At 40.3% G+C, this 14,844-nt stretch overlaps 1 protein-coding gene across 1 annotated transcript; it reads right to left on the bottom strand.

The window, feature by feature from the left end:
- Positions 1 to 1,231: 1,231 nt before the first annotated feature.
- hs2st1b (heparan sulfate 2-O-sulfotransferase 1b) lies at positions 1,232 to 13,868 on the bottom strand. The gene is made up of 7 exons (XM_012862864.3): positions 13,285 to 13,868; positions 8,459 to 8,700; positions 6,445 to 6,530; positions 4,704 to 4,842; positions 4,506 to 4,603; positions 4,107 to 4,264; positions 1,232 to 1,873 (listed from the first exon to the last, which is right to left on the bottom strand). Exons 1-7 carry the CDS (start codon positions 13,406 to 13,408, stop codon positions 1,647 to 1,649), a joined length of 1,074 nt encoding a protein of 357 aa, XP_012718318.2. The 5' UTR covers positions 13,409 to 13,868; the 3' UTR covers positions 1,232 to 1,646.
- Positions 13,869 to 14,844: the final 976 nt, after the last annotated feature.

Below are 14,844 nucleotides of genomic sequence, written 5' to 3'. Positions count from 1 at the left end.
TACACATGTAAACCCTATAAAGGCCCTGGTCGGGGCTCAAACTTAGCTTCTTCTTTAAAGCAAGGCAACAGTACCAACTCTGTATTGCTTTCGAGGAGAAAACACTCAGTTTACCATTTCTGACTAGATTGGCCTTGTCCCAGAATCATGCCAGGATGTTGTTGATGACAAAGTGACATTTATAGAAATCATAACAGAGATGTAGGGATATCTTTGAGCTTGAATGACTTTGAACATGTAGGAGTAAAACTACATTTAACTCATACGTTGTCCAACCAGTAGACATTTTTCTTAAAAAACACTTCAAATGCCTGATTAAAAGTCCAAAATGAATGCCATTCATGCCCCATGATTGTATGTATGCATCTTTCAGAGTTTGCTATCAGTTTAGTCCGTCAACTACCAGCCTGTTTGTTTCAGGCGCTAAACTTATTTGGGAATAAACAGTAGAAGGTGGATAAATGAGAAAGGCCGTGCAGGCGAGTCCGACAGCTTGTTTAAGCAAAGCCAGAATAAATATAAAGAGATTCCATCCAGCTATTTGTGTTGTGTTAGCATTTTAGCAGATGACTGCATATTGTTTTCCACTCTAGCTAGTCTCCTCCTTTGTTCCTACAGGGGGACCCGACACCCAGAACTAAAGCAAACAGATCTATTAAACTAAGTGCCCGTTAGCCATCTGTCTGGAGGAGAAGCTCTGATAAACTCTGGTAATGAAATGTAAATCCGAACTGCAGTGAGGAAGAGCATTACCCAGGACCTACAATTCAAAGTGCAGTCAACTTTGGACCCTGAAGAAAAAGTCATCCAGCAGATAAATGAAGGCAAATGAAGATTACAGGAGCCAAGCATTTTGCAGTCATGTTTTCTTTTATGTCAGAATGTTTGTGTCGGATGTGGGAATCAACAGAGAACTCAGTCAGAAGACACAAATGAGTGAAAATGTGAGTGGACAAAAAGAGTCCTATTACAATAAAGGCACTATCAGTCTCCTTCTGGCTAAAATCACCCTGTACATCCAGACTGTGTTCCATTCTGATTAGTGCCTTTTCTCTGGCTCCAGCTCCAAGAACAGCAGCTAACAGATTGCTCAAAAACACACAGCACTATTTCTGTGACAGAACACGGACAATACCTGTTTTAAAATCAAAGACCATCTCAATAAATCAAAAATGGAAACCAGGAAGCAAACGTTACAGTGGTCCATTCATATCTGTGTTTTTTCTATCCCCCCTCACCTTTTGGTCCATAAACGGTTTCCAATGCATCAATACCAAAAGGAATTTGTAAACAAGCTTTGGTGCACAAATCAAAGCAGAAGTTATTTTGTTTTTCTACAGAATCCGAGTTGTGAACAGGTTTTAAGTGTTGAGCTAGATTTCATTTGCTGCCTCCTGGTGGTAAGTCAACTAATAGAAATTATTTCTTTACAGCACAGATTTTTAGTACACGTTTTAGTTTTCTCATCAGCTGCTTCAGAAAAATAAAATAAAAAGTAAAACAACATTTCTAACATTTCTCATTGTAATTCAACAGAAGAGCCAGCAGCAAATCCAGTGAAATCACTTTGTGTATATCCCCCTCTGTGAAGCGTCTCTGTCAGAGTTCCTTCGCAGCCTGACCTCCCCGTTTTTCAGGCGCCGCCCTCAGTTCACCTTGGGGTAGATCTTTTCATAGAAGAAGCTTTGGGCCAACACATACAGTTCCCCGTCCTTTTCCCTGACGGCGTGAGCTCGCACGAACTGGAACTGCTCCAGCGCAAACTCGTAAAACTCATTCTCAATTTTCCAGATGTCGGACTGCTGCAGCTTGGCGATTGTCTCCTTGGTGGGAGGCTTCTTCTCGGTGGTCTTCCTTAGATGGGACCTTTTGCCTGGGAGCAACACAAGAAGTTTTAATGAACGTGTCATTATGGGAATAGCAGTTATGGGTCTATAACACGACTTCTGTGATTAAACTCATTAAGGGCCAATGAACATTTTAAGAGAGGAATTTACAATGCCAGGGAGAGTTTGCCTGTACTCATCATCTCCATGGATTCCACGATAGACCAGCCTATGAGGCTGCATTACAACTGTTCTGGTTGTAAGGTGAATTAAATATGCAACAAACAACTTGAGTTATTTTGAATAACAAGAACTTGGTGCACAGGTTTGGAACAACACACCTGGCATAAAGCTAAAAACAACCCGAACATTGAGCTGGATGGTGGGAAGAGCCAGAGACTCTAACCGCTCCGACCTTAATGGCCCCATTAGTGGGATTGTTCTGACTACAGTTTATAAGCCTGGAGCTTCCAACCATGTTCAGAACTGAAGAGGCCTTCTCCATGAGAGGTGAAACGTCTCCAAGAAACAAAACAAGTCCACCTGACTACTATTTAAGCACGTAGGATTGTCATGTCCAGGATGACATATGTACATCTAGTGCACACAGGGCTGAAATTATACGTCCAATGTAAACATACAACTCTACCAATATGAAGCAGGCTGGAAAAAAACAAACAACAAAAAACACATGCTTTCTGTAGCCATCAACAAGCTCCGGGGCTGGATATTTAAGGATTGGTGGAACTCCTTTAGATTGGTTGTTTTTTATAGGACAGACCCGCCTTTTAAACACAGAACATACAGAATGTACAGAAGCTAAATGCTAGCCTGTTTTTTAAATGAATTAATAAAGGAAGAAATGACATTATTTCTATTGTACTGCAGACAATACAGCAACATTTGAACAATTTTATGTGGAAAAACTATTTTTCACCATTCTTCCGCTTGGAGAAGTTGATCAGGTTTTTTGCTTTACAAATGTAAATCTTATGGGTAAGAACAGCTTATTCTGCAGCACCGCAGGGCAGAGAATACATACAAAAAACAAGTAATTATTTGTCTTTTTAAACAGTGGTAACAGTAGTGCATTTACCCTATTTTATGTTTGTGTGTATATATTTGGCTGATCCTGCAACTTCGTTAGGTGTGATGTATATCAAATAATATAACAAGTTAAATTTTAATTCATACTGACAGTAAGCTGGCAAGCCAGATTGATAATGTGTAGCACTCTAGTTCCATTTGACTCTGTTTGGGGAAAGCAGCGAATTTCAGAAGAACTTTCTGAGCTGATTGGGCAAAGTGACACCTAGTGTCCACATACCAAAGGTTGGTTGTAGCCAATCTTGGTATTAAATTAAAACGTACTGAGCAGCAGACCTCATGAGAAACCACAAGAAGGTAAGCTAGTCAAAACACTTCTTGCTGTTCTATCTTGTTCATCATTTTAGAATGTGAAAAAACTGTGACCCTTGTTCATTGCCTGTTTGTCCATTATGCATACTCTTAGCCAGAGTGTCCAAAGAGAAATTTCACCATGGTAACACACGGTGACAATAAAGACTCCTTGAATCAAATATGAAATTGTGGATTCTGACAAAACAGGTGTGAAAGCAGCAGCTACGCGTGTGTCCTCCTGCGCTGCCATGCTTGTGTTGGTTCGGCTTTGGGCTCAGCCGCTCTTGCTTTCGTCGCACCGGTATGTCCCGCCTTAAACTACAATACTGCAACGTGATTGGCCCGAACCATTTTTGGTTCAGACATCGGACAAGGTGGATTCTCAGGTGTTTGTGAACGCACAAAGGCAAGTTTAATGCATTAGAACAAGCCCAAAGCCACAAAGCAGGGCTAGCATGACCTGAACTCATCTCTACTAAAAATGTCTGAACTACGTTTAGAAACTGGGTCGGTACTTGGACAACATTAACACCACTCTTTATAAAGTCCGCTATTGATGTATAAAGTTTACAAAAATCTACCAGAGGCTTGTTGATGGCTCCAAAAAGTGTTTAATTAACATGCAACTTTGATCTTGTAAAGGGACATCTAACTAAATATTTATATATTTGTAATCTTAATCCTCTTTGTATAACTTTTGAGCCCTTTTAGTTAAGTAAATCTAAACTTGTGCACCCATTTTTTTGTCATTTGTTGTCTAATCCTTTCCAGCATTAAAACAAAAACTTCTTGTGAACTTTTAAAAGCCTCAAATGTCTGGCTTTCACATGGATGGTGAGCATAAGAGATCACCAGAACAGGATATGCCTCTGCTGCTACCTGTTCTGTAGAGTTCTGCCGCTCCCTTGAAGAAGCGTGGCAGCGCCGCCTCCAGGATCATGATGAAGTCCTCCAGCTCCTCGGTTACTCCAACTAACAGATACTCGTTCACCAGATTGTATTTGGCCTGCTCCAGAGCCCATCTGCTACCTGCATTCCTGCACACAAAACACACCAAACATGTTTCCTGTAGTTTATATACCAGCAGGATTGTTGGGATCCTGCTCATGCCTGTCTGGAAGCTTATTTAAATCATCTGCATCTAAGAATTTGACTTGCTCTACAGTTTCACACCAGTCCGAAAGGTGGCAATACTGTCCAGACCGCGCAGTGGTGAGAAACCCATTCATTGCTTTTGATTAGAATCGTCAAAGCAGGTATGAGGAAAGGCCCACTTACCAGCACTCTGAATGGTGCCCACAGAAAAAGGGGATTTGAAGCCAAAGCTTCTCAGCAGCACAATCGGACCCTCCTGATGAAACACAGTCATCAAAGCTCTGAAACAAACCAGAGGTTAACAGTTACTGTAGACCCAGATTTAAAAACAAAATTAAAGAAAACACAAGCTGTAAAACAAGTGATTGATACAACACAGACCTTCTTATCCCCCTGTTTTCTCCGTCGAAGGCCTGGTCTGTAATCGTCACCAAAGCGCAGGAAGTAGTAGTAGGACACAAGGCGTTCTATCGGATCCCGCACCACATTTATGTACATGGGTTTGCCTTTCACACCAAATCTAAACAAAAACAAGTAAATGGATATAGTGCCATTATTTTCTTTTTTATATGAGGAACAAAGTTTGGATAAAATACTCTTAACGACTGTTTTTATTCCATACAATAAACTGCTTAAACTATTCCTGGGCCACTTCTTTTTTCCTGTACCTTTTTCTATTAGGAACTATATGTGGAAATATTTTGTTCTATTATTATACTGGCGAGTATCAAATCTATTTTCCCCTCAAGCAGTCTGATGCTTACTCTATTCAGCCTCTTCTTGGCTGTCATAGTGACATCAAATCGTGGCTAGCTTTAATAACATAGAACCAAGGTGATTTTATTCAGTCCCAAATGTTCCACCAGTTCCGTATGTGCTGATCTCTCCTCCCTACCCCTCATTTAATCTCTGTTGTTACCACCCTAGGTGGTAAAGTAGACATTCCCGTTACGTTTGAGAACCACATTAATGCTGCGGTAAACTCTAAAATGAAACCTCTCCCTTCTAGGCGTAACCTGGAATCAGTAATCCATGTTTTTATGTCCTCCCAGATGGATAGATGCAACTCTAGCAGGAATTAGGCCAGTCACTTTCCACTAGCTGTCCATTTATTTTCAGGGAAATGTTATAATTCTTTTAAGTTTTTTAGGTCTCTTTGTCAAACCAGCTGCATCCCAAGGCCCCTTCTCGTTTTCTCAGGTCCAAGACAAGATATAATGTCCAAGTCTCCAAGTGTGGGTGGGTGGGACAGCAGTGTCCATATCAATAGTAGTCGGGGTTAATGCACATTTTTTCATAACAAAGTCCCACACCTTTCCATTTTTAGATTTTCCCCTCTATTCATTATAACATTATAGGCATTCCACTGCAAAATATTGTCCTTAAACCTGCTTCTGTTATAGTCGGGTCTTAAAATCTGCAGCTGCAAAAGTAAAAAAAAACCACTATACTAATATTGGCTTGTGATGTAAAAGTGATGTAAAAGGGCCAATTCACCTCTAATTTACACTCCATAAGGAATTAAATATCCTATCAGTTCCATTAAGATTGTCTCTAAAATCTTTGGAAATAGCAGTTTTAGCGCTTTGTTTGGCATTTTAAAACAAACTGGTAGTAAAAAGGTCACTTTTTGGTCAGTAAGGAAAACCATTCATCATTATTATACTGTTGATCTTTAGAAAATAAAAGAAATACAAAAAATGTAAGAAATACAAAAGTATGGAAAGTTGTTTTTTCCTTAATTCTCCATCTTAATTATAGCAACTTGTGTACTTTTCCAGACTGCTTGGGCTCTATGCGCAGCCACCGCAGAGCGTGAAGCTGGAGTCTCTGAACTGATTCGCAGTGTTATTGTAACCAGCCACCGGTGAACGGCTGGCAAGGTCATGGCGAGGCACGCCAACAGAAGGTCGCTCTCTCTCTCTGAGAAACACTTAGACCATTAGAATAATTACCTGCGATCACTGGGATGATAGAGTCAGGGGAGATAAGGACAACAATGCTATTAATCAACACTAAAGCACAAGTTGGCAATCAATACATGACCTCCCTTTATCTGCTCTGCTAACTGCATGTAACTAATCTGGATATTAATGGTATTACAGGAAATGAAGCGCCTTACTTTGAGAAGTCCAGATAAGCGACGTGGCCGTGGTAGAAGCCAGGCTTCATCTCCCTCCATGTGGTGACGTTGCGAACAAAGCGCACCTGCAGACCGAGATAATGGGAGTTCATTGTGGAGCAAAAAAACAAACAAGAGACAACATTAAAATGTTCACCGTGTGCTTTGTGGTACATGCGGGTTTAAGTCTGGGTTAACAGCAATGAAGAGTGGAGACATTTGAATGTAAAGACCCCGGTTAGCATCCTGGATGCAAATGCAGCAAAAGGGGAGATGTGGGGCTGTGATGTAACCGCAGACTGAAATGTTTTCCTCATCTCAGCCTGATCGTGTTCACAGAGTGTGTGAGGCCACGGCGCAGCTATTGTGAGGGGGCAAACAGGATATTACCTTGGCACTGGCAGCCAGACAAAACAATAGTATAGCTGCGGGGCATTTACGCTGTGTGACCTGAGCTGCATGTGCTCAGTGCAGCAGGCGGCAAACAAATACACCCAGGAGATGAAAGCAGATGAAAACACGACACCTGGAGAAGTAAGTAACGTGTAGCGATACGCTCCACTTATTAGCATGTGATGGGAACGGACCCAACAATGTAGCACTGGGCTACTAAACCAGGGACCAACAGCTTCTTGGAGAAGGGGCCGCACTGTACCGCAGTGTTTCAAAGTCCTGTTTTAAAATGAAAATACATTTTGCTAATTCTTTTTGGAAATCAAAGTCCATGAGTCCACAGAGTGGCCCTCTCCATTACTTCTCTGTTTGTAAGGCTATTGGAGGCTAATGTGGCTAATTATAACACAGGGAGCAAAAGGTGTTTTGTTTTGAAACAATTTCAGTATAGAATGATCCTTGATATGTTCCTGATGTGTATCAACAGCAAATTATCAGGCAAATGGAAGCCCACAGTGGCACACTATAAAATAGCAATTCTAATAAAACTATTAAAAAATGTAGACTTCCATAAAGACTATTAACATGTATACTAATGGCATTATCTGGTTTAATGTTATGCCAAACAGTGAAGTGACACTTAAAATATAAATGTCTCTAAACAAGGGCTGAAATGTCGTTTTACTTATTGGTTTAGTCCTAATTAAGAAAGTTAAATTTTACCACATATAATTATTAATTTTATAATAATACAAAATTTGAATTAAATAACCAATTGTCGGCTTTAGGAGTGAAACTTCCAGTTAGAACAACAATGATTCAAAGCAACAAGTGGTTTATCTCTGTCTGTGATTGGACAAATATACTTTTTTGTTCCCAATTTACCGTATAGAGACAAATACGGTAAATGGAGTCACAAATAAAAAACACAATCCTTTGTTCTTTTCATTGCAAAGCAATAAACTGTTTAATCCTAAGGTTTAAAATTAAATAAAGCTTGTGTGTTCTTGCTTTATACCCACATTCACATGTGGCTTCAGCGGGCTTCTATTTTTAACCCCCACATTTAGCTGCAGGCATCAAAGCGTCCACAGGCGTCAGGCTGTGGATCTGTGGAGCAAAACTCTCTTTTCTTTGGTCACCAGTGTATGATTAGTATCGGCACGGAAACGGGCGCATTACGAAACACTTAGATTAGCGGTTCTCCATCTGTAGGGCGTGTCCCCCTAAAAGGGGCATTAAGGCACGACAGGGGCACGAGAGCAGTCTCTTTTTTTTGGGGGGGCCCAGAAAATCCAGCGCAGGTGTGACACAGGTAAAGAACAAAACAAGAGGCTGTGTGGGGCAATGACAGATAAATCCTGTCTAATGGGACAACGGCACCATATGCTGTTTGGGCTGAGCCTGCAGTCAGTAATGCGAGTAGCAAGGTTTTCTGGGTAATCCTCAGAGCAAGGGTATCAGTGCATTGAGAGTGAGAATAAAAGTGACCTTTCAGACGCGTTTTGTTGGGATGGGAGACGCTTTTAGACACGAAGGTCTGCGAGATGCGTTGTCCAACAGATGATCGGCCAACGCCTCACTGAAAGGATCTGAAGAACGGTTAACCGTCTCTAGTTACCTGGTCCTGCAAAGACATGACGGGGTTGTTCTTGGTCGTGTTGATGTGCAGCACGTGGAAGCGGTTCTTGCTGCAGAGGTCGTAAGCGATGTTGGTGAAGGACGTGCTGGCCGTCTTGGGCACTCGGTTGTAGATGATGACCGTGTCGTCGTTTTCAGCCACAGGGGACAGATCCCGCCCGCCGCCGTCTTCGCTGTGGCGCTGCTCAACTTCGGCCACCTCGTGCCTGGCAATGGTCCGTTCTGTGGCGGGCAGAAGCAAGGCAGCCAACGTTACCCGATGCTGGGTGAACATTCTGGTCAGTTTTAGTCCATGTAGCTGCAGGTTTGCTTCATGGGGCGTTGCCTAAACAGAACTAACCGACACATCTGCTTAAACGAGTCACCTAAAGCGTTTCCCACTTCGGTATTTGGTCAGTGCCACTCAGAGGGCTGAAGGAGACCAAAAACAACAACGCTGAAGACGATGGCAAGCCGATGAGTATATTTCAGTGTATTTGCCAGCTAGTAATACATTACTACACTCATCTCCTGAATGGCTGATGGAAATGGTTGGCATTTCAGTTGACTAATGAAAAATGAGTTGGCCAATGAGACAACGGATAAGAAATCTCATCAAATTTAGTTTTAGTCATGTGGGCAGGCAGGACAAACTCAAATGAAGCTGGTAAATCAAATAGCCTGTAGCTATATAGCACTTTATCAAGTATGAGGACTCCAGAGCGCTTAAACACTGCTAACTTAAATCTATTTCTGTGACTTTATTCCATCTGAGGCATTTCACCTACGTGTTAATTCATTATTTTTGTAAATATATAAAGGTCTCAAAAACAAATTTCTTGACGACTTACTATTTTAGGAGGGTAGATTTATAACTGATCCAATCTAAAACGTAATAAGATATTGTCAGCTGAAGCCAACAACAAATGATGTAAATTTAATTAGGTTTCGCTCAAATTACAAAGACTGAAACTCCATTTAAACGTGGTGTGCAAATTAATAACTGGTTTTGGATAAATACTAGAGGTGGGGAAAAATATTTAATTGCAAAACCACTGGTGAAAATAATAATGCTGACATTGATTACCGCTAACCGGCATGTTCCTGTCGTGTTTCCAGCTCTTCTGAGCTCTACCTCTAAATGTCTACATCCTCTGTGGGCAGAAAGGGCCGTGAGAATCCATCACACTGGCCAAATATATTATTCATATGCACAGCATGAATTCCTGACACTTGAAACGGTAGCATCCCAAGTATCCAATATTATTATCCTATACTCAGCAATCTTTTGCCATTCAATTTTTTATTGTCTGTACGTCCATCCTACGTGTGTTTTCTAACTTTTTTTGACCACAGCTAAAAATCGTTCATATGTCATCAGACATTAGTGATCAACATGGAGATTAGAACCAAGGTAAAATAAATGCGGTGATTTTTGGTGAAAAATAAAGAAAATTATAAGTAGTTGCAACTACACTGGCAATAAACAGTGACAGTCCACGTTTTCACATGATCAACTGAGTGTGGAGTATTTTAGGATGACTGAAATTAAACTAAATCAAGCATGTTAAATCTCCTTAAGACCGTCTGTCTCAAGGAGATTTAACAATAGAAAAATGCGGTCAATAAAAAAAGTCAGATGATGTGTTCCGGAAAACATCTTGAATCCATCACTTCCTCAAAAGGTGAATGTGGACAAATGAAACCGCCCACGTGATTTACATGCAAAAAAAATAATAAAAAAAACAGAATCTTGCTCAAATACGGAAACGTTTTCAACCTCTACCTTTGGGTTTATTAATAAGCAAACAGCTTGGAGAGGTGTGGACGGGACTCGGAGTGGCTGGTGCCGTCTCAAGCTGTCAGAGGAGCGCTCAGAGCTGTGAACGCCGGGATCTTTCCTCCCACATGAATGTGACATAAGGTCAGAGCAGCGTGTTTGCAAACCGTAATTAAATAAAAACCACACAGCTCCTAAAAACAGAACAACTTTCAGACACTTCACTCGGGGTTTGAGGAGAATATCGACAGGGGGCATAATTAGAAGTCTTTTCTCTTCTTCTTTCTCCCCAGCAGTGTTAATTAAAGCCTATTCCAGGAGTGAGCGCGTATCCAGGAGAGGAGAGCGGCCGTGACGTCTCATCGCTCGGCTATTCAGAGCTCACAGAAAAGCTTCTCCTATGTGAAGGAACAAACGCGTTTGGGATGGATGGATCACGAATGAACAGACACACTCCTGTTTATGAGTTAGATATCCAGACACAGGGGCTTACAAAAATATTCAGAAAACATGAACTTTAGCATAATTTTTTAACAATAAACCACCACAACATAGTAGGTTTCTGTGCATACTTTGTGTTTGGCTCCTTCAACCATCACCTTGTAGAAACACCTTTCCCTGTAGTTGTACATCTTTAGGGTTTTTAATATAGCAGCTTTGCACCTAGAGACTGGAAGCTTTGCCCTTTAGTTTTTGTGAGCTCAGCCCGTAAAGGAAACATCCGATTACATTACTTTTATAATCTTCCCAAAGAATTTAGCTTGGACTCAAATCTGGTCTTTGACTAGGACATTCTAATGCAAACATAGCTCCAAAAATGACAATATTGTAAAAAAGGTTAAACGTTTTTTGTCCCTCATTTCAGAAAGTGAAACTCATCATCTGAGACGGAGAGACATCTTTAAACATCTCTGTGAGATGTTCTTGTTCGGGATATTGTTTTTATAATCTAATCCTGGTTTAAACTTCTCCCAAACTTCCTCCCTGGCCTGTCTGCCGGGTTCCTTGGTCGTCATGATGCTGTTTGTTCACCAGAGCTCAACAGACCAATGAGGCCAGAAACTGGACAGCTTTATACTGAGAATAATGGCACCCAGGTGAATTGGGTTTTATTTAGGGACATTAGGTTAAAATGCTTCAGAACTATGCCCCACTTTGGGATGGTCTATCATGTTAAACTGGTCAAAAGCATTAAAGGTGTAGCTGTAACTAGGGCTGGGCAATATGTCGAGATTTTTTCAAGTGATACAAGGTGAGACTATATCGTTTCCATCAAGGTGGTCTGTGTTACGCTGGAATTATTATTTTATGTATTCCAGTACGCTGTTTCTCATATTTATCTACAGCTGTTAAATAAAATGTGCCTGTGAGACATTTGGGATAAAACTTTGATTCCGAGACGCCATTTTATAATTACTTTATGAAAAGATAAACATATGGACATAAATATTGTATGTCGGTATACAGCCTAAAAATATTTTTGATCCATGTTGCGCTGCCCTAAAAATGTATATGGGGTATAAATACTTTTGCAAGGTTTCGCATATGTGTGGTCGGAGTCAGATGATCCGGCATTTGCTGAAATATCTGACTAACCTTCTCATACGACAGCAGACCTCACATCACTTTCTGCATCTAAACTGTTAAATTTCTAAATGAAAAAAATAAATAAATCCTGACAAAACAAAAGTGTTGACCCACAGCAGACAGCACTGTACACAAACGGCAGGAAATCAACGTTAAATGGCTGAATGGACATTTTTAAAAGTTTGTTTTCACTTTTGAAATCCTTAAGAACGTGTTGGACTGCAAGACTCAATTCATCGTGGTGAAAGAAAAGCCCGTCATCCACGTGCAGAATCTAACCTGCCAGTAAATGCTGCACCGAGACAAGTTTAAGTGGCAAGCTGCCGCCTGGCTACAATTAGGGATTTTTTTTTCTTCCTAATTTTAAAACAAAACATTATGAGAAATAATCTAACATTTACTTTAAAGAAATGCTGATCTTTGATACAATACTTTAGGAATACTACAAGTTTATTTATACAGCACCAATTCATGAAACATGTCATCTCAAGGTACCTTCCAAAGTCAAATTCAATCAGAATATACAGATTGGTCAAAAATGTCCTATATAAGGGAACCAGTTGATTGCATCAAAGTCCCGACAAGCAGCATTCACTCCTGGAGAAGCGTAGAGCCACAGGGAGAGTTGTCTGCATTGTACATGGCTTTGCTGCTATCCCTCATACTGAGCAAGCATGAAGCGACAGTGGAGGGAAACTTAGTTTCTACATATTTCTCTGATAAAATGTCCACATTTTTCAAAGACTCCAATGACTAAATGTTCCCACCATTTATTTTGACATTCTTGAACAGAGCTGCGCAATATATCAAATCTTAACTATCATCATATTATCAACGCATAAAATAATTTGTTCATCACTATCAGAAATGTATGCATGGATTTTATATTTGAGGCCCACGCATTAAAATTCTGCTTTTAAATGTTAGAATAGCCTTCATGTCCACAACAAACATAGATCAAAGTCAGAGAGCTTAAGGAAAGTGGAGCAGGCACTGACCGTGGTGATAAAATGTGAGTGTGAGGAGGATGTGGATTTATTGCAGTTATGATCATCATTGCAAGACGCACAGTAATATCACAATGTTAGGATTTCCTAATAACCTGCTGCTTTATATTTGGACATTTACCTGGTTGGGTATTCATTTTTAGCTGTGTTTCACAGCTATTGAAACATCAGTGTTTTCTTTTTTTTGGCATCCGACACCAAGACTTGTCAAATCTGCGCTAAAATCATCTTTCTTTAAGCACAGTTTTGGACCTTCAAGCTTTAATTCTGTTTGTGATGTTGTATACCACGGGGGAAAATGTCATTTGAATATAAATCAATGTAAACACTTATTTTTTTTTTTTTCAAGAATGAAGAGTTTAGTAATCTGCAACAGATCAGACATGCTGCAACCCCACACACCCACAGAGCAACAAGCCAGGCTGTGTGGGGAGATAACTCCGGATCTCTTACCCAGCTTGGCCCTTGACTCGTCCAGTCTCTGGATCTGGTTCTCTATAAGGAGCATGGCCACTCCGAAGGCCAGAACGGCCAGCAGCTGGATCTTGGGCGGCATCGTGCTCCTCAGCAGCCCCATCAAACAACCAAGCGAACCATTCTTTGGACACAGCGAGCTGCTCAGGAGCTCCTCAGATCGCTGCTAATGCCAGCAAAGCCACTCTATGGCCACCCCGGCCAAGTCCCTTCTTACCGTCTTGGCTGTTGCGACTAAAAACTACCTTTTCGGTTAGCTTCCGAGCGCCATTGACTAATGGTTCCAGCAGCTAGTTAGCTAAACAGACCAACACGGGCTAGCTCTGAGCTAACAATAACCAGCACTAGGGAACTCGTGCTAGCTTCATATATGAAAAAAGCGGAGCCGGTTTCTATTCTATTTTATGTCTTATTAAGAGGTCAAAGATACGGTCCTAATACCATAAAAACATTTTTTACTATAAAACATATACCGTTAAAATAAAGCCTAGACTCCTATTTCACTAATAAGCATTTTACGAGCTCGGAGAGGTAGCATGCTTCTTCTGTGACGTCTATTTATCAACAAAGCAATTTCAAAGCTTCTCAAAGCGTATGTCGCCCCCTGCTGGCCTGCAACATAGTCTTCCAAACAAGAAAAAAAACTAAACCGTTGTATAACCTGTGCAACAGATGATATATGAAATACCACTAGAAAATATCTTTGTGGTTTTAGGTGCGTCCTATAAAAAGGTTATTGTGTTTGAGCTAAAGAGGCTTTCCTATGTTGATTGATAATTTAATTAAATCAATTTACAGTATTTTTTTTTCCAACAGAATTGCAGAGATCTACAAATATACAGTACAAACATACATATATACACAAATTTGAATTGCTGATTGATACAGTTTCGCATTTAAGTTTGGGAGAGTTAAAACATTGCTTTCGGCAGGTGCCAATCTCTGCCCAGGCAGTTATAGAAACAGACAATAACGACGGGAAAATAAGAACATCTGAATGTTTAGCATAAAAGAAATTAGACTCGCCTCTTTTAAATTTTGAATAGAACAGCTCATGGAAGTAAACAGCATGGGGGAAAGGTTGTTGAAACAGAGTACTAAAAATCAGACAAAATAACACATACTAGGTGAGGCAATCTTATCTGTATGGCACCATACGCACACAGGGTAATTCAAGGTGCTAACAGAAACACAAAGTAACACAGATAAGACACGTTACAAACATTATGTACTTCAAATGGACTGTGTAAAAATCCTAGAATGAGATGTTAAGTGGTTTTAAAAAAAAACTGGTGATCGAGAAAAAAAAACTGGGAACAGATATGTTCCATTTACAAACAGTGATGGGAAAAACAATTCCTCTTCCCCTTTCAGATTTATTCTGTTTTTGCTTTTTTACCACTATTAAACATGTCAAATCATCAGAATAAAATTTGAGACAAATTTTTGAAACAAGCATAACCTTACATAAGCCATTCAATCCTAAATTTACTGTGATTAACCCATTTTTTTAGTTCAATTCCACTTGCTTGACCTATT

The sequence above is a fragment of the Fundulus heteroclitus genome, chromosome 9 (genome assembly GCF_011125445.2).
Source record: "Fundulus heteroclitus isolate FHET01 chromosome 9, MU-UCD_Fhet_4.1, whole genome shotgun sequence".
NCBI lineage: Eukaryota > Metazoa > Chordata > Actinopteri > Cyprinodontiformes > Fundulidae > Fundulus > Fundulus heteroclitus.
The sequence above is the reverse complement of the archived record's forward strand: the minus strand, read 5'-3'. Positions and strand labels throughout refer to the sequence as shown.

What these genes read in the sequence shown, in the direction of transcription:
- hs2st1b (XM_012862864.3), bottom strand. Translation starts at nt 13,408, where the DNA reads ATGGGGCTGCTGAGGAGCACGATGCCGCCCAAGATCCAGCTGCTGGCC. An exon ending in GAAAACAGGGGGATAAGAAG is followed by an intron (nt 4,604 to 4,703) that starts GTCTGTGTTGTA and finishes GGTTTGTTTCAG; the next exon opens with AGCTTTGATGACTGTGTTTC. An exon ending in GGGCACCATTCAGAGTGCTG is followed by an intron (nt 4,265 to 4,505) that starts GTAAGTGGGCCT and finishes TTTTGTGTGCAG; the next exon opens with GAATGCAGGTAGCAGATGGG.